Source organism: Pseudorasbora parva, chromosome 13, assembly GCF_024679245.1.
Source record: "Pseudorasbora parva isolate DD20220531a chromosome 13, ASM2467924v1, whole genome shotgun sequence".
Taxonomy (NCBI): Eukaryota; Metazoa; Chordata; class Actinopteri; order Cypriniformes; family Gobionidae; genus Pseudorasbora; species Pseudorasbora parva.
The window spans coordinates 2,427,380-2,445,802 of record NC_090184.1 but is presented as its reverse complement, the minus strand read 5'-3'; the positions used below and the strand labels follow the sequence as shown (position 1 = coordinate 2,445,802).

General features: G+C 40.5%; 1 protein-coding gene across 2 annotated transcripts; it reads right to left on the bottom strand.

The window, feature by feature from the left end:
* Positions 1 to 990: 990 nt before the first annotated feature.
* Positions 991 to 18,423, bottom strand: dcp1a (decapping mRNA 1A). Of its 2 annotated transcripts, XM_067412940.1 has the most exons (10): positions 18,242 to 18,423; positions 15,131 to 15,171; positions 14,911 to 15,038; positions 11,727 to 11,793; positions 11,468 to 11,606; positions 10,683 to 10,766; positions 7,236 to 7,694; positions 5,900 to 5,953; positions 2,033 to 2,236; positions 991 to 1,952 (listed from the first exon to the last, which is right to left on the bottom strand). In XM_067412940.1, exons 1-10 carry the CDS (start codon positions 18,374 to 18,376, stop codon positions 1,872 to 1,874), a joined length of 1,392 nt encoding a protein of 463 aa, XP_067269041.1. In that variant the 5' UTR covers positions 18,377 to 18,423; the 3' UTR covers positions 991 to 1,871. The 2 variants fall into 2 exon arrangements, with proteins under 2 accessions (XP_067269041.1, XP_067269040.1); XM_067412939.1 differs by lacking the exons at positions 15,131 to 15,171; positions 18,242 to 18,423 and having other exon boundaries at positions 7,209 to 7,694; positions 14,911 to 15,070.

Sequence of the window (18,423 nt, the reverse complement as noted above, 5' to 3'; positions counted from 1 at the left end):
ATGAAAGTATCTAAAGTAATGTCAGGATGTCATTTTAATGATCAGAATACATCTATGAAAAAGGGTTCTGAAAATATGGCTTCTTATAAAAAAAAATTAAAAAGTGTTCCGGTGGCTCAGTTTACCCCAGGTTAGGGGTAAGTTGCACCATCTGGGTGTAAACGGAGCATCTACCTGAATATGGATCAAACCCATGTGAAACTACTGTAGAGATAATTTACCTCTTTTAAAAACACCTTCAATATCAAATTTCCTTTGGTTCTTTCTGGTCATTATCCGAGCAGGATTTGCTGTCCTTGTGCATCGTTCCGATCAAATAAACTCAAACTAAAATGATAAACAGTTATGTAACTACATTGAGATTACACCAGTTTATCCTTCAGAGATGTAACTCAACTACAGTGCCTTATAGTGGAGTAAGTTAAAACTGGCTCAATTTACCCCACAGCATTTGACTCACTTTGCCCCATAGCTGCCATTTTGGATACATTTAGCTTGCTTATCAATTCAGGCTATTATTGATGTAATGATTAGCATGGTTTTATACATTGCTAAATCACCAATGCGTATCATAAATATTTCTAGATCAGTCATGCTAAAAATCTTATTTTGACGAGCCAAAAAGCAAATCTTCAAATGTAAATGTGTGCCTTCCACTCCTCTATGTGCTTCTCCTGTTCAGTCTGGCAGAAATGATGGCTGGTTCCTAAACATATGATCACATGACAATTAAAAGTGTACAGTCACCAAGATAAAGAGAGCGGGTCAACTTACCCCACTCTTCACTATATTTGAGGAGTGACGATAATAAACACAGAAAAGATTGTAGCACTGATTTATCTGGGAACGGAAAGCTTGCGCTCGCACCAATACATCACAAACACAACACACATCTTTACATCAAAGTGACCGAGTGCAAAAGGGCTCTAAACATCCAGACGAGAGGCAAGAACGGGGCCAGATTTTCATGTAATACAACACAAACAGATCTAAAGGATGGCAGCAGTTTATTTGCACATTAACTCAAAAGACAAACCGTAGTAACAGAATCCTGTTGAGATTTCATGTAAAGCGTTGCGTGTGATGAGAGTAGCCGTGCGTATCAACTTCAGTTTGTGAGGTTTTAAAATACTCTACGACAATCAAAAGCAAACTGTACAAAAACTGCGTTTACGAAATCCCAATGTAAGTACATAAGCCTGGTGTGTATTAAAAATACAATTCCTGTCAAACAAACAAAACATGAACTATTTAGTGCGGCAGCAACAATTTCATAACTTTTAATGGTGAAATTAAATTCAATTAAACACACCTGTTAAATGATCTCGTTGTCTACACAGACATACAGAGACTAAACTAGTGGATTAGTTCAGGAACACAAATGATGATTTGATCCATCTGACTTTAAATAAACCACGAAATATTTCATATTACCGTCTGCAATTAAAATAAAAAGCAATACATGGCTCCAGAGAACACGACGCATGACGACTAATCTTTAATTTATGCACTGGTCATCTTCAGGCCCAAATGAAATAAGCGAGTTTAAACGAAAAGAGGGAACAATCCTACTCTCAATGTCTTCAAAATCCGAATCCGCTGAGAATTTCAATGCTCACACATACTGGTTTAACAGTAAAACACTATTGAGACTGGGATCAATATCCATATGTCGTAGCAATTATTCAACGCTTCTTATTGCACAAGTCCCTTAACATAATTGAAATAATGCAAGTGGGAAACGGGATGAATTAGGATTCCAGGATTTGTTGGGAGTGGGACATCATCCTTCAGGTGTGTGTGGACGGGGCGGTTGTCCAGTAGTCAGTCGATGTGTGTGTGCAGTCACACTCATGTTGTGGAGACTGTGGCTATAGCTTGATGTTGTTGAAGCCTTTAGAGATGCTCTGTACGTAGGCCTCGTGGATTGCACTGAGGAAATGTGCGTCATTCTGCAAACAAACGAAGACAGAAGTGAAGAGTATGAAGCTGCACCCAGTTGGTTTGTGAGCGTGTGTGTGTGAGTGTGTACCTTGATGAGATGTATGAGCGTTTCCTGCAGCTGCGAGCGACTGTACAGGGCAGAGGGCAGGTCTGCTGTGGGAAAGGGGGCGGAGCTGGGCGACGTCGGAGAGGCGGGGTTTTTGGCTGGCTCTGTTGTCTTGGAGATGGAATGCTGAAATACACTGGGAGACAGTAGCAATGAAGACTCCTCCCCCTGGACAACTGGCCCCGCCTTCATATGAGAGAGAGAGAGAGCGAGAGAGCGAGAGAGAGAGAGAGAGAGAGAGAGAGAGAGAAAAATCACATGGCATTGGCGATACGAATCATGAATCGATTCACTGACTCATAACCGTTTGAATCTTTATTTGAGGCTTGAACACAAACCCAGAAGAGAAGCCAATGCTGAATAAAGTCGTAGTTTTTGTTATTTTTGGACCCAAATGTATTTTGGATGCTTCAAGAGACTCTAATTAACCCACTGATGTCTCATATGGACTACTGTGATGATGTTTTTATTCCCTTTCTGGACATGGACAGTATAGTGTGCATACACTTGCATACGCTCTCGGACTAAATATAAAATATCTTAAACTGTGTGTGAAGATGAACGGAGGTCTTACGGGTGTGGAGCGACATTAGGGAGAGGAGTTAATGACAGACATTTCAGTTTTGGGTGAACTAACCCTTAAACTGAATAACTCTTGTAACTTTAATAAGGATTAATTAATAAGGATGTCTTATTTTTACAGTGAAGACTATGCAGCGTTATTTTCCATTTGATTACTTTATTACGTTTCTGTACCTGGAAACTACTGTCAGAGCTCCCTTAAAACCCTGAAAACTGAACCTGTTGATTTCATTTGTATCTTTGTCATATTGTTGTTGTATTTTTGTGCTTTTGCATGTAATTTGATTATTTGTTCTAATTTTATTACTGACTGTTTACTTGTCTGTGATGTTTTAAATGTATATTAGATAGGCTGGTAGTTTTAGCTAATGGTATTGAAAGTTAGAATATACAATTGGATTGTTAAAGGTGCACTTTGTAATATATATAGTTCAGTTGAGTTCTTACAATATCACAAATGTTTCCAACTATTTGTAAATCGTGAGAAATTGATATGTTACCCAATGAACCAGGACGTGTGAGGGCGTGGCCTGTTGATGACATCATATCCGCGTTACCCTCGGTTACGGTTTTATTCTGCAGAAGAGCTTTACTCTTAGCGGTGTGAACAAATGTCACCGCAGCCGCTGAGCGAACACACAGAGTAGCGTCAGAACATCAGCTCAACTAGGCATTTGCCGATTTTCGGTAATGCGATTTATCACGATAATGAATATGCACAATATTGTTATCGTGGGCACTTCAAAATATCGTAAATAATTATTTATTAACAATAATTAAAAATGTTATAATGCACTCAAGAATACTTTGCCCATCAACCGTATAAATGCTCAACACCACTATTCTGCGTCAAAGGGACACACACTCCGATATAAACAAGCCTAACGTGCGTCTGCACATGACTGAACCGGTGAAGGAGACGCGCTGCTGAAGTGCCGCTCAGTGACAGCAGAGGGCGCTGATGAACGGCAGAATGCAGTGGTTACCCCGGTAACCCCGCAAACTAAAGCAACCGCTAGTGAAGAAGTTTTTAAAACAGCCGTTCGTTTTTTGTAATCTCAATGTTGTTCATCACAGCACCAAATACTTAATACTTAAAGACTTAATAGGCTATTTATTTTCACACTTGAACATTATGTTTTAATCTGGACTACAACACGCCCTTATGATTAGAATATTTTGGATTATTTGTCCAAAAGACATACGACTTCATTAGTTAACATGTTAATTGATTATTACCAAACTGACAATGAAAAATACTTTAATTAATTATTCTAAGTAATGTTAATTTCTTGGTTACTGTTTAATAATAATTAATAACTTTTTTTAATGGACCAAAGATAAAACTAACAATGATCAGTATTTCTTAACTAACATTACAAAAAACATCATACTTTCTGTACCAAATGTAGCTATTGCTCAATCTTAGTTAATGCATTAAATGAGACCTTATATAATTTGTTACCTGTTGTTCTTTATAGCCGAATTCTTTTGCACTTTAATCTGTTTGAAAATTGTACTTTTACAGCTCTGGAAAAAATCCCGAGACCACTAAATATTGATTTCTCTTAATTTTTTTCCAGAGCTGTATATATTTTTGGTGCACTATTGTATTTAAGCATTCAGTTATTTTTGTTCTTACAAAAATAGTTCTTAAAGCTGTTATGCTATGACAACACTTTTTTTGCAACTTATTTCAATATCATGATAATATCGTATATACCACGATAAAAGCTTCGCAATTAATCGCAAAATGAAAAATTTATATCGGCACATACCTAATCTCAACACACTCAGGCCCTGTCCACATGAAGCCAGCGCTTTCCCAATCCAATCTTTTTTTCCCCTCGTTTCAAGAAATATCTGCGTCCACACGAGATTAAGAAAACGGACTAAAAACGATGTAGTTTGCATGCCAGGCCAGTGTGTGGCGCTGTAATTCTGCCACAGAAATACACTAAAAACGGAGAAGAAGAGTTGGAGAGTTGGAAGAAGAGGAGGTGAGGCAAAATCTCACAATAAAATAACAATAAATACATTTGCTACTTAACAGATGTGTTTTATTAATGCCTACACCTACCCCGACCCTAAACATGGGGTAGGTGTAGGCATTAATACAATAATGCAGATACGTTAATTAAATGACGCGATATTGATGTGCGCATGCCCAGTGCCCGTAGTTGTATCCCTAAACTCTATCACCGTGCCGGACGTAGTGTGATGACATCACCGTTTCAGAAAATATACGGATTCACTGTGCACACGAAGACGGAAGGTGATCGTTTTCAGATTTACCCACTTTGGGACCCGGTTTCAAAAAATATCGGATTCCTGCTTCTAAAACGCCGGATCCGTGTGGACGGGGCCTCAGATGTGTGTAATATGATCAGCAGAGCTGCGTTCCTCACACACTCATGAGCGGAGAAGAGGAAATGGCGGCGGCGACTGTGGCATAATAAAAGTCCCGCTGCTCGTGAGGCGTGTGTTGTTCATCTCATTAACAATCGCTCCAGCAGCCGTGCTCAGCTCCTCAACACTCGCTCCTGCTCTGCTTCACTACAGTAACGTTAATAATCTCATCCATCAGCATGATTTCTGCTCGAGTCCTATCCCGGTTCTTTCCCACCGGCTGTGAGGTGAAGACCACATGTCCCAAGATTCTGCGCTCAAACGTGGCGTCATCAAACTACACCTTTGTTTTGAATAGGTGACCTCTAGCAGACGGAAAAAAGTTATGTAGTGCACCTTTAATTTTCACTGATATCTAAATGTTGGTGTCATTACTGCCAATACAGTTTCATGGCTGGTAAAAAATATTTAATGGCCGGTACAGTCAATGGCAGCTGTGGCCAGAAGTTAATTTTAGGCCCAGGATCTACCATTAGTGTACATCCCAACGCCATGTTTCCACTCGACGGACTAAACAGAAGAAATTAACCGGATCAGATTTCCACGTCAAAGGCGGAGCCTCAGAGCCACACCCACCTGTGATGGACCAATGGCAGCCTGAAGCGGTTTCAAACTCCAAACGAACTGTGTTTTGGCCGGATTCTGTTTAAAATGTCACACCAGTTTGATATTGGATTTTACTTGAAGTGTATTGAGGCCTTTAACCTAGCTCTAACGTTAATGAATTAGGACTATTGAAGTATTCTACATGAGCGACCGTTGGTAATGCAAATACAACACACACACACACCACTTCAGCCAATCACAGAAGCAATCTCAGGTCTCAAAGCCTGCCAGTGTTTTTAAGAGTGAACTTACCGGAATGGGTTTGACCAGAGACGGGGACGGTGAGAAAGCATTGACCTCTTTACTCTGAGCCAAAGAGAGGAAGACAGTTTAGATTAGACAAGCTTGCCTTGTGCAAAAACAAGACATTTCAAAGCTTTGTAATTCATTTTCTGATTAGCAAAATACTTTGCATAGATCCTGACGACAACCTTTTATTTATTACTGGCTCGTGTAAATTCATTAAATTTTTTCCATTGCTGTTTATCAAAATGAATAAAAATGCAGTGATATATAAACTCAATATTATGCAAAAATATGAATCAGCATTTTTAAACAAATCTCTCGAATGAATGATTCAATGACTCACTCTTAAAAAACTACACTTGGGCTCTGTCCCAAAATGGCACCCTAAACCCTCGAGGTCTTCCTACGAGTCCAAAAGCGCACATATAGACTGAAAAGGGGGGCACACGCGAGCACCCTTCTGCAAACTAAAATTATGAATTGGACACTCTATGGTCTTATGGACTCAGCGGACACGTGCACACGGTAACCATTGTAAATCCACAAGACCAAAAGTGCAAGTGTGCCATTTGAAACAGGGCCTTACTGGATGAATCCGCATTTTTGAATGAATGATTCAATGATTCCACTAATAAATGACAGAATGATTCAATGACTCCATAAAGACTTCACTTGGCCCATTACTGGATGAATCAGTGTTTTGGAATGAATCTCTTGAGTGAATGATTCAATGACTCACTCATAAATACCTCACTTGTTTAATTACCTGATAAATCAGCGTTTTTGAACAAATCTCTTGAGTGAATGATTCAATGACTCACTAATAAAGACTTCACTCATTTCATTACTGGATGAATCAATCAGCCTTTTTGAACAAATCTCTTGAGTGAATGATTCAATGACCCACTCAAAGATTTCACTTGTTTAATTACTGGATGAATCAGCGTTTTTGAACAAATCTCTTGAGTGCATGATTCAATGACTCACTCATAAAGACTTCACTTGTTTCACTACTGGATGAATCAGCCTTTTCTAAACAAATCTCGAGTGAATGATTCAATAACTTACTCAAAGGCTTCACTTGTTTAATTACTGGATGAATCAGCGTTTTTGAATGAATCTATCAAGTGAATGATTCAATGACTCACTCATAAATACTTCACTTGTTTCATTACTGGATGAATCAGTGTCTTTTGAATGAATGATACAATCTTGACTTGAAGCATCAAGCTACTTTTTAAAGGTGTTTGCTCTATTTAATACATCAGTGTTTATACACACACACATACAATACATGTTTAATCCAAGTACATACCATGAAACCTTTGCTTGGCGTATTCACCTGAGCCGATGCTGCAGCCTTTCCTGTGAAGGGCCCTGCCACTTTGCAGCCAGATTCTCTGAAGCTCTGTGGCGTGACTAGCGGGCTGGGCATGAACCCTGGCAGTGACACGGCCATCCCATGACCATCTGAGAGAGGACTCATATATGAAGGAGGAAGCGGCCCAGCCGAACCTCGCCGTACGGAGTGCCCGTTGGACCCGCTCTCCTCCGCACTGGAAGCAGCCGTTCTTGGGTCTCGGCCGCCGCAGCCCTGGAAGAGCGAGACGAGCGCTGGTCCTCCGGGGTCAGAGGAGAGGCGAGGAGCGCGGAGAGGCTCCACGGAGGCAGGCGTAGGGCCGTACGTCAGCCCGCGCACGCTTTCCCCAGCAGCGGAGTTTGCTGACTGGGCCGGTTCTTTGGTAAAAGAGCTGCCGAAAAGCTCTTCCACTGTGATCTGCTTCACTACGGAGTGACTGGACTGTGGAGTAGAAACAAACAGAGACAGACTTTAGACATGCTGTTAAGGCATCTTTACACAGCCGAGTAAAGGCGGCTCTAAAGCCCCTTTCACACTGCGATTCCGGCAAATACACGGATAATGCGACCCGGCATTTGTTCCCGGGCCGCTAGATTTGGTCCATTCACACTGCCAGCGAAATACCGTAATATGTGCGCTTTCACACACAACGCTTAACGGCCCCGGGTCGAGTTGACACGTGACATCCTGATGTGACGTATAACGGCGAGCGATCTCAGCTTCAGCGCGGATAGTAAGGAGCTCCGTGGTCTCGACTTGTGTCCAGTTTGCACACATTTCTGCTTGTTTAATTTTAGTTTCTTTTGTATACGAACACTCTCTGCGTTTAAAACACCGGCGAGCTCTTCTGGCACTGCAGGGTTGTGTTATTGAAAAAACAAGCTCTAGGAGTCGCACGATAACTACGTACACGTTGTGGCATTAGTTTCGGCTTTTGTTCACACAGCGCTCGTCCCGGGTCGAATACCGCAATATTACTAGGTCCCCGACCCGGGTCGAATTCGGTAATCAATCCCGGGACGTGGTTGCTTTCACACAGAAGGCGACCCGGCAATGCTCCGGGAATATTGCGGGTCCGACGTGCAGTGTGAAAGCGGCTTAAAGTGGCTCTGTGTCTGCTCAAAATTCAGTGTAAAGACCAGTGATGCCAGTAACGCGTTACTCTAATCTGACTACTTTTTTCCAGTAACAAGTAATCTAACACGTTACTATTTTCAAACCAGTAATCAGATTTAAGTAATTTATCCAAGTGACTGTGAGTTACTATTTTAGTCATTTTTCTTAGTAAAAATGTAGTTTTGCTTTCTTTTTGCGTTTCGGGGAGAGAATTTTTTCAGGAAATATTTTTAAAATTTCAACTTAAAATGTCAGGAGATACATTGTTCCCGTTACTGTTAAAATGCACTTCCAATAAAGTGAGTATTGCCAAAACCGGTCGTCATTTCTATGTTGAGGCGGCAGGGGTGACGTCGGAAACTGCTGAATGTAACTAATAAAGTAACTTGTAATCTTACTTAGTTACTTTTAAAATCAAGCAATCTGTAAAGTAACTAAGTTACTTTTTAATGGAGTAATCAGTAATCAGATTACTTTTTTCAAAGTAACTGTGGCAACACTGGTAAAGACGCAATGCCGCATTAAAGCTGACTTAAAATATGCCGGGTCTGACCCACCTCGGTCCCTAATATCAAAGGTGATGCTGATACGGTTTGGATTCAGTGTAAAGGAAACACAAACTTGTGCCGCCTTAAACTAAGCAGAAGACAAACAAACCATCAAGGAATTAAAGTAAAAGAGTCCTGTACTCACATCGTCAAGCAAACCACTGTCGTGTGTAATGATTGGAGTTGGCCGTTTGTAATCTTCGTTTGAAGAGACTGGCAGATCAACGCACTGATTTCATTTCCCCTCAGATACGGTAAATGCTTAACCCAGTCAGTCACTCTGATTGTGCATTGCAACATTATATTCCAAAAATAATCTCTTTGAGAACTATATTTGATATTTTCTGTCCTACCTGATACGCTATCATTGTTCATTTGTTGTGACTGCTCCAAAGTGACTTCTGTACTTTGAAAAAACTTCGACCACTTTTAATCCTGCGGTGATCTAAGTTACCCGTAATAATATATAATTTAAAATGGGAAGAAAATAATGAAAAAAAATTGAATATATTATTGCATTTTTTTGTATTAACTTATAACAATGTGTTAAAACTGTAGTTTTAAATTAGTAATGTTCAAAGCATTGTTTCTCTGGTCCATGGAGACATTGCGAACCTGCTCCATCTCAGACAGGAGTACCCGAATTTAAAATCAGACAGATAGGGATCTATTTATCACAATATTATCTTTATTTATTTATTTATTTTTTAATTCTCTTTACAACGGTTTCTATTTTTATACATGGTATTCTTTTTCTTATGCATATGTTATCACTATTTTAATTCATTTCTATGTAAAGCACTTTGAATTGACATTGTGTATGAAATGTGCTGTATAAATCAACTTGCCTTGCCTCCCGCGATTTTAATGCATTAAAGGTGGGATAAGTGTTATTTCAAAACCGTTTTAGAAAAAGGACACAGGCCGAGTGGAATAACAGACTTGTAGCCAATCAGCAGGTAAGGGGCGTGTCTACTATTGATGGTGAGAAGAGCGCTCACTCTCGCTCTGTGCACGTCATTATTCAAAACACACGACACATTCAAGCATCATTCAATGTCTCTGACAAGTAAGATACTATACTACTGAATCTGCATTAACGACAACAGCTGGGGCAACAGCCTTAGTCCTAATGGGTTGTTATCATGGCTATCAAAATCCAGTGTTCTGTATTTTGCGTACGTGAGTTTTTGTTGTAGGTGGCTATTGTAGATGGCTATAAAACAATAAAAAAATAATAATAATTGTGTACTGTGCTAATTAATTGAGACTTCTTACAGCTCTTACAGGTTGTTGGCCTTGTTTGTTTCGTTGCTTCTATTGCTCTCCCCTTTTTTGTAAGTCGCTTTGGATAAAAGCGTCTGCTAAATGATTAAATGTACTCCTAATATATGTTTGCTTACTCTTTTCATGATCTATATAACCCTTATCCAGTCATAATTGTAATATGTTGTTAGATGGACTGTCTTGCTCGTGTACTATCGAGTTGTTCATGAGAACGGTTTGTGTTTTTGTGACAGAAGGGATGACTTTTTCATTGAATATTCGACCTGGATTAGATACACAGATTTTGCCACAGCCGTTGATGCCTCTGGGTTACATATGTGTGGGGCGGCGCTATCAAAATAGGGGCGAGACCCTTTTGGGATAGGGGCGTGCTTGTTTTGGTAATTTGAAACAAATTTTTGTTATTTTATGCGGCTTTAGATTGGGTTTCTGTTGCGGTGTAAAGATGCCTTCAGAGAGCGAGTGTGATCAGCCATACCTTCTCATGTTGAGCTGCTGAGATGTCCTCTCTCTTCTCCTGTCCCACACAGCTCACCTGAACATCTCTCTCTGTCGACTGACTCTATGAACACAAACACACAAGAATAGTTTTTGTGTGCAAAAAACAAAATAACGACTTATATAGTGATGGCCGATTTCAAAACAAAGCTTCGAACCGTTGTGAATAAGTGAATCGATTAATGATTCATTACAGTTCGAAGCTTTGTTTTAAAATCGGCCATCACTATATAAGTCGTTATTTAGTGTTTTTGCGCACTAACTCTATTCTGGCCTCTTCATAAATGATTGTAGAGCCGCTGTAGTGAGATGGGCTTTGTAACGACGTCTTTAGTGCCTTTATGGGTCTTGAGAGAGGAAATGACATTGGTGTCAATGAAGGCCTTTCTGAGCCATCGGATTTCAACACTAATAGTGTTGATCTCCATCTGTGTGTGAAGATGAACGGAGGTCTTACAGGTGTCCAACCACGTGAGGGTGAGAAATTAATGACAGGATTTTCATTTTTGGGTGAACTAACCCTTTAAGAACTAGTTTGGCCAACTAGCAGTTAGTTAAGAGGTAGTCAGTCTTACATTTCCCGTTCAAATTAGACAAATCTACCTTTTAATGTAATTAACTGTAAAAAGTTAGGACCAGTCTTAAAGAAAAAACCTTTTAAGACTAGTTAAGTACTTTACGCAGCCAGCCCCAGGTCTGTGTGCTTTAAATCAGAGCAGTGAAAGTAAACCACATTAGGGAACTGAGACAGGAGGTCCGTCATACCCTTTGATACTCTTCTTTAGCTTTGCTGAGCAGCTCCAGGATATCTGTGGGTTTGGTCTGAACACAGCCGTTCGTCCTGCCGCTCGAGCCTCTGTCGGGGGACACACGCTGCGTTCGCAACGCCTCCTGCTTCACAATCCTACACACAAACACAAGCATCTCTAGATAAACGCATTACTCATTTAAAGCAGTCGGATCATTGAGCTGGGTTTCAGGGCGAGTTCACTCATGCTGATTAATGTAAAACACTGATACTCACTGTAGCATGAGCTGTGCGATCCGCTGGCAGTCAGCCTTATCGTAGAACCAGATACTGTAGATGCCCACTGACACACACACAGAGATGATGATCATTATAATGTCTCCATGCCTTATAGTTGCTTTGAGCAGAATAGAGCTGGGTGATAATATAATTACATTTTGCAAGCAATCAAGCAGTTATGATTTGCTGTATAGCATACACCGATCAGGCATAACATTATGAGGTGAAGTGAATATCACTGATTAGTGGGTGGGATATATTAAGCAGCAAGTATGCATGTTGTCCTCAAAGTTGATATGTTAGAAGCAGGAGAAATGGGCAAGCGTAAGGATTTGAGCGAGTTTGACAAGGGCTAAATTGTGATGACCACTATGGGAAGAAGGCGAGCCGGCGGAGGCAGTGTGATGCTTTGGCCAATGTTCTGCTGGGAAACCTTGGGTCCTCCATCCATGTGGATGTTACTTTGACACGCTCCACCTACCTATGCATTGCTGAGACCATGTTCAGCCTTTCATGGAAACGGTATTCTGGTGGCTGTGGCTCTTCCAGCAGGATAATGCTCCTGACACAAAGCACAAATGCTTCAGGAATGGTTTGAGGAGCACAACAGCGAGTTTGAGTCGTCGACTCGGCCTCCAGATTCCCCAGATCTCAATCCAATCGAGCATCTGTGGGATGAGCTGAACAAACAAGTCCGATCCATGGAGGCCCCACCTCACAACTTACAGGACTTAAAGCATCTGCTGCTAACATCTTGGTGCCAGACCTTCAGGGCTCTAGTGGAGTCCATGTCTTGATGGGTCAGGGCTGTTTCGGCAGTAAAAGGGGAACCAACACAATGGTATGCCTGATCGGTGTATATTCCTCCTGTGTACCGTTCGCATAGTTATACACTATAAGCTGTATATACAGAGCTGTGTGATTATAGTTGACATTTTGCGGCGATATTAACAATCATGTAGCCGAGATTTGATTGGAACATGACATATTAAAGCAAATTAAAACAAACAAGGTTGGCACTGATATTGTGTTAGTTAAATATTCAGATATCATGTTTCATTAATATGCAGATGGACAAAAAGTGATGAAATTCTGATGTTTGTAATGTAAAGCAATGAAATATAGCAGATACTCACATAAAATGAAAAGAAAAATCAATATCTGCTAATAATGCCTTAGTAAGATGATATTTAAATGCTTAGTTTTATGTCATTTTAAAACATAATGCAATGCAACGCAATTAAGATTGAGAGATGAACCTTGATGATCATATTTGATACTCATTACAGAGTCCTGCACGGGTCCATTTTTGGAGACCCGCCCCCGCCCGTACCCGCAAGGTTTAGCACCAGATCCGACCCGTGACCCGTGAAAATTTCAAAATTAAATCCGTACCCGCCCAGACCCGTTAATATTTGGCCCGTTGCCCGACCCGTGCCCGCAATAAATCACACACGCTAAAACATTCAAATTAAAATGCTTTATTTTTTTATCCTACACCTCTCTCAACATCAACAGCGTCATGAATGGGCTAATGAAACAGGCAAAAGTGCCTTTAAAGACTCATTGTCAACAATTTCATATAGCTACTCCACTCACCAGCTTTTACTTTTACTTTTACTTCATCCATTGCTACTCCTGCAACGCTCGCTCCTTCTGCGCTACGAGAGGCATCAACTAAAGTTTCAATGTCGCAGTGGTGGTGACGTGATGGGTCAAATGGTATATCATTGTTGCGTGTATGTGTAATGGTAATTTGGACATAGAAATTGTAATAGCCTACAATATGTTGGATGGGGGAAGAAGGAGGCGGGAACCGGCGAACATTTAAAAGACTTTAACCAAACAAAACGAAAGTAACGTGAGTAGCCCTTCATGGACATCTCCCATGCGCACACGCATAATAAAACAAACACAACTCAACGTCAAATCCAGGTCTGGTGATCTCTCGTCCTTATATGCTTCCGAGCTCCCTCAGAGAACTCGAGACCGGTGTGGCTCGCAGGTGACGCTCATTCACAATCACGCCCTGGTCTCTCTCTCTCTCGCTCTCGCGTTCACTTTGCCACAGAAATATTGCACATATTCTTCATCCGCCCATCCGCGCTACTACCCGCCCGCACAGAGTTAATTATCCGCCCGCGAATTTTATAAATGTCATAATCCACCCGTTTTAGCCACTTTTATGCGGGTACCCGCGGATACCCGCGGGTACCCGACCCGTTGCAGGACTCTGACTCATGATACACACTGCATGTCTCTGTCTCCCTCTCCCTATCCCTCTCTCAAACTACGTTTCCCAACCAAACACTCGTGCGATATCACAAGTAAACAACATGAGATCACACGCGTCAGACTGGAGTTCTCACGCGAGACTGGAATTATTAAAAATTATAAACTGCAGAAAGTTTGCTATCCAAATTGTCTGTGCGCCGATTTGCAGCGAAAGGGAGAAAAATAAAAAAAAGATTACTGCGGAGGAAACTGTTGGGGAGACACAGGGGGCAAGGCTTGTGTTCTGCAAAGAGAGTTTGAGGTAAATTAAATAATTTTGCAATGTGCTGCTGCTGCGGCTGGACGTCCACATGTTTGGGCTTTGTATTTGTAAATATATCTATTAAAACACTGATATTCTGGTCTATAACTCCTCCCTGAACCTCCCGCTGCCCTGTATATCGCGCTCTCATTGGCTGTCGGTCATCGCCGATGTAATTTTCAGTCAGAACTCATTTCACACAGCAGGAGTTTGAAGCACAGACAGCTCCAGATATTTAGCCAAATATCTCACGTCGACTCGTCAGTGATTCTCTCTGATCGTGTCTTGATCATTCACACTGCATGATTGTCACTCGCGTGCACGAGCAGCCAATTTGCCTATGATTTCAGCTGTTGTCTGCGATTTTGTAAACCTGTCGGCGAGTCAAAATCAGGGCTAAAATCGGGCAGTGTGAACTCATTAAGCTGCTTGAATCCAGTTGAAATATTACTAAAAATATCAAAGTTATTGTTACATTTACTTGATAAAAATCAATCAGGCGACCTTTCATTTTGATCATTCAGAGGCCTCAGAAATGAATGTCTTAAATAAGATACGGCAGGCTATATGGGGTTAATGTTGACTGGTCAGGGTTTCTTCTCACGGCAGATAACGGATGAAAACAGTCTGTGCTTCTGTACTCACAGTTGCCATTCCTGTACAGTAGGAAAGGGTCCTGGAGCTGGAACTCCAAGTCTTTATTGATCGGCTCCACTAGGTTTTCTGTACTCAAACGGTTCATAATTGTGAAGCCATGATGAGGCGATGCCGACCTGCGGAAAAACACACACACACCACATGACAGACCAGCAGTTTAACATGTGACCAACACAACCACTTTCAGCTCCAGTCAGTCGACGCTCACCTGGCGTACACGAACAATGTGCCTTCAATCTCAGTCTTCTCCTACAGGGAGAGAGAAGGGTCAGTTTTAAACAGATCTCACACTCAATACTAACACACAATCAATCAATCAATCAACTTTATTTATATCGCACTTTTACAATGACGATTGTTTCAAAGCAGCTTCACAGTGTTAAACAGGACAATATTGCAACCTTGTAAGTCACCATTACAATCACCTCCACGGCACATCTGGAAAAAAACATACGACTTAAACCACCTTTGAGTTCATGAGTTTAGTCTGAGAGAAGCCCATTTTCACCACCCAAGGAGAAATCTGAATTATGCCATTGTAAGTCACCATTATGATTAATGTCAAAATTATAGCATACCAAGTCATGATTATGACATGAACCATAATTATAACAAACAGTAGGGCTGGGCAATATGGCCCCCCCCAAAAAAAAATCCCAGATTTTTTGCCAAAAAATTCAATTTACAATTTTAATCTATTTTTTCCCCCCTCCTACTTAAAGGGGGGGTGAAATGCTGTTTCATGCATACTGAGCTTTACACTGTTAAAGACTTGGATTCCCATCCTAAACATAGACAAAGTTTCAAAAACTAATGTTGGACGTTTGATGGAGTATTTCTGTGTTAAAAATACTCCTTCCGGTTTCTCACAAGTTTCAGAGAGTTTTTTTCGAGTATGGGTCGGCTTGATGTTAATAGAGCGGAAGGTCCTTGTATGGGCCGTACGGGCTCTTCTCCCGGTAGGGTGTGTGTGACTAGAGCGAGAGAGGAAATGCACGCCGTAAACAGTCTCTCAGGTGCAGATCCAGTCGTCCGTGAACACTTCTGTCATGCCGCGCTCCACTTTATTCCTATGGGTGACGTCGAGCGACTTCAACGCTTCAGCACAGCATTCTGGGAAGACAGCGCTGCATTTGAACCAATCTGAACGCAGAAATGACGGGAAGCTTCACAGCATCGCTTCAGTCGCGTCTCAAAGTGGATCTCCACCGTTCACTGCTGTCAGGACTTCACCAAATCATACCAAAGAAGTGTGTTTTTGACGGAGCGGTCCCAGCGATAAAGCTTCGGTCCTGCTTTGGAAGCAGCCGGCTTCAAATGTCTGTGCTGTCGGCTATCGTCGCGTGAGTAAACATCAGTAAACGACACGATCGCGTGCTTCGTCATTCAAATGCGCTAACGGACTCCATTGTTGTTCTGTATAACGTTACACTAGTCTGACGTGCAAAACCGTTTTGCTTGCTACTTCTAAGGTTTAGTCGCATACAATAGTCCATAAACCGAATCATGTCCTCATAAACTGCGAGTAAACACACAAATGTTGACAGGCCACTAAATACAGTCCATACCACAGAGACGGACGTCCTGCTGCTGCTGTTTCTCCTGTTCAATTTATTTCTCCCTCAGATTTGATTGTGGATCATTATCTGTATTAGCTGAGATAGCGATGGGTTTCTCCACGCTTGAGGACGTCACCGCTTTGTGTGCGCTCATCATTCTTTAGCTCCGCCCACTCGATACGCCTCCAGCCGCTGGTTTTTTTCCGGAAAGACTCGGTACAGCCCATATTTCTTTTATAAATATGAAAAAAACTAAAGACTTTTCGGAGATATGAAGGATGCAATACTACTCTACAGGTACTCAAGATTGGCATGAGATTGACTGAAACTGAGTGTTTCACCCCCCCTTTAAAATCAATCTGCATGACAAAGAAATTGTTAAAAACAAGTTTTAACTTTATTTTGTTTAGGTCAAATATTTGCGGCTTGGTAGAGTGGCTACCTGGGGTGCCAAACTTTCAGCATGTGAATAACCCTGACCATTCCACAGTATAAATGGACACCATATCTTTTGCAATATACAGTATACATATCAAAGGTTTACTAATTGATATGCAGAGCAAATTAACTTTTATTAACAACAGTAATGTCCAAAAAAAGTATAGGGAAAATGTAAATGTTCTGCTCTTATTAAATATAGATTACCATTGTTCTTCAATAGTCTCGCACTGAACTGACCGACAGCTTCAGTTATTATTAAATGAGCTCTTTACTTGCTTTCTGTGTAACAAACAGTCAAAATTATAACAAACTACTAAGTCATCATTATGATTAATAAGTCAAAATTATAACCATAATTATAAAAATTGTCACAATGATATTCTAAGTCAAGATTATGACATGAACAGACAAAATTATAACCATAATTATAATAAACAGTCAAAATTATAACATACAGTCATCATTATGATTTATAAGTCAAAATTGTAACATACCAAGTCATGATTATAAAATGAACAGTCAAAATTATAATCATAATTATAAAAAAAACTGTCAAAATTAGAATATACTAAGTCATGATTATGATTTCGAAATTATAACCATAATAATAAAAAAACATTCAATTATAACGTACTAAGTCTTCATTGTGATTAATAAGTCAAAATTAAGAGTAATTATAAGTCGAAATTATGAGTAAGTCATGATTATAACAGCAGTCAAAATTATAACCATAATTATAAAAAACGGTCAAAATTATGACAGTCATGATTATAACATGCTATCTCTCCATTATGATTAATACGTCGAAATTATAACATACCAAGTAATCGTCATTATTTATGTCAAAATTATGACATAGTAAGACATGATTATAACATGAACAGTCAAAATTATAACCATGATTATAAAAAAGTCCAAATGATAACATACTAAGCCAGAATTATGACAAATAAATAGAAATTATAACACTAATTCATAAGTCATAGAAAGTGGAAATCATGACAGAAGGTCTGACTTTATATCTCATGATTTTGATTTAAAAAAAACATTTTGCGTGATGTAAACGAGCTTCCATAGATATCAACTTTATAGAAGGTGATGGTAATTTCTATGTTTATTTGGGTGTTCACTGCTAATTAATGACACACTGATGTTCCAGCAAACACACACGCTGCCATAACCCCGTCGTGTGATGTTTGTGAATGTATACAAACACACATTAGGCACATAAAGGAGACTCTGGGCTAGTGACGATGTTATTATTAGCATTAGCCACTGCAGGCTAAATGTCATGCGCGCGCTGCGTTTGGAAATCTCACCCATTCGTTCGCTTTGGAGTTGAATGTGTAGAGCGCGACCTGTCCGGTGACGTCCAGAAGTTTGATAATGTAGGGGTCGTGCTGCTGTAGAGCCGCCAAACTCATCAGATGCCCCGCTTTATTCACACACTCCATCTTCTGCACTGCGACTACACGGGACACATTCCGCGGCGGACACTTCC

Bases quoted from the DNA above. Each gene is read 5' to 3' on its own strand.
- dcp1a (XM_067412940.1), bottom strand. From the start codon at position 18,376: ATGGAGTGTGTGAATAAAGCGGGGCATCTGATGAGTTTGGCGGCTCTA. The intron at 7,695-10,682 runs GTATGGCTGATC...TCTACTCCACAG, and splicing joins CAGCAGCTCAACATGAGAAG to TCCAGTCACTCCGTAGTGAA. The intron at 2,237-5,899 runs GTAAGTTCACTC...TCTCATATGAAG, and splicing joins CTCTGGTCAAACCCATTCCG to GCGGGGCCAGTTGTCCAGGG.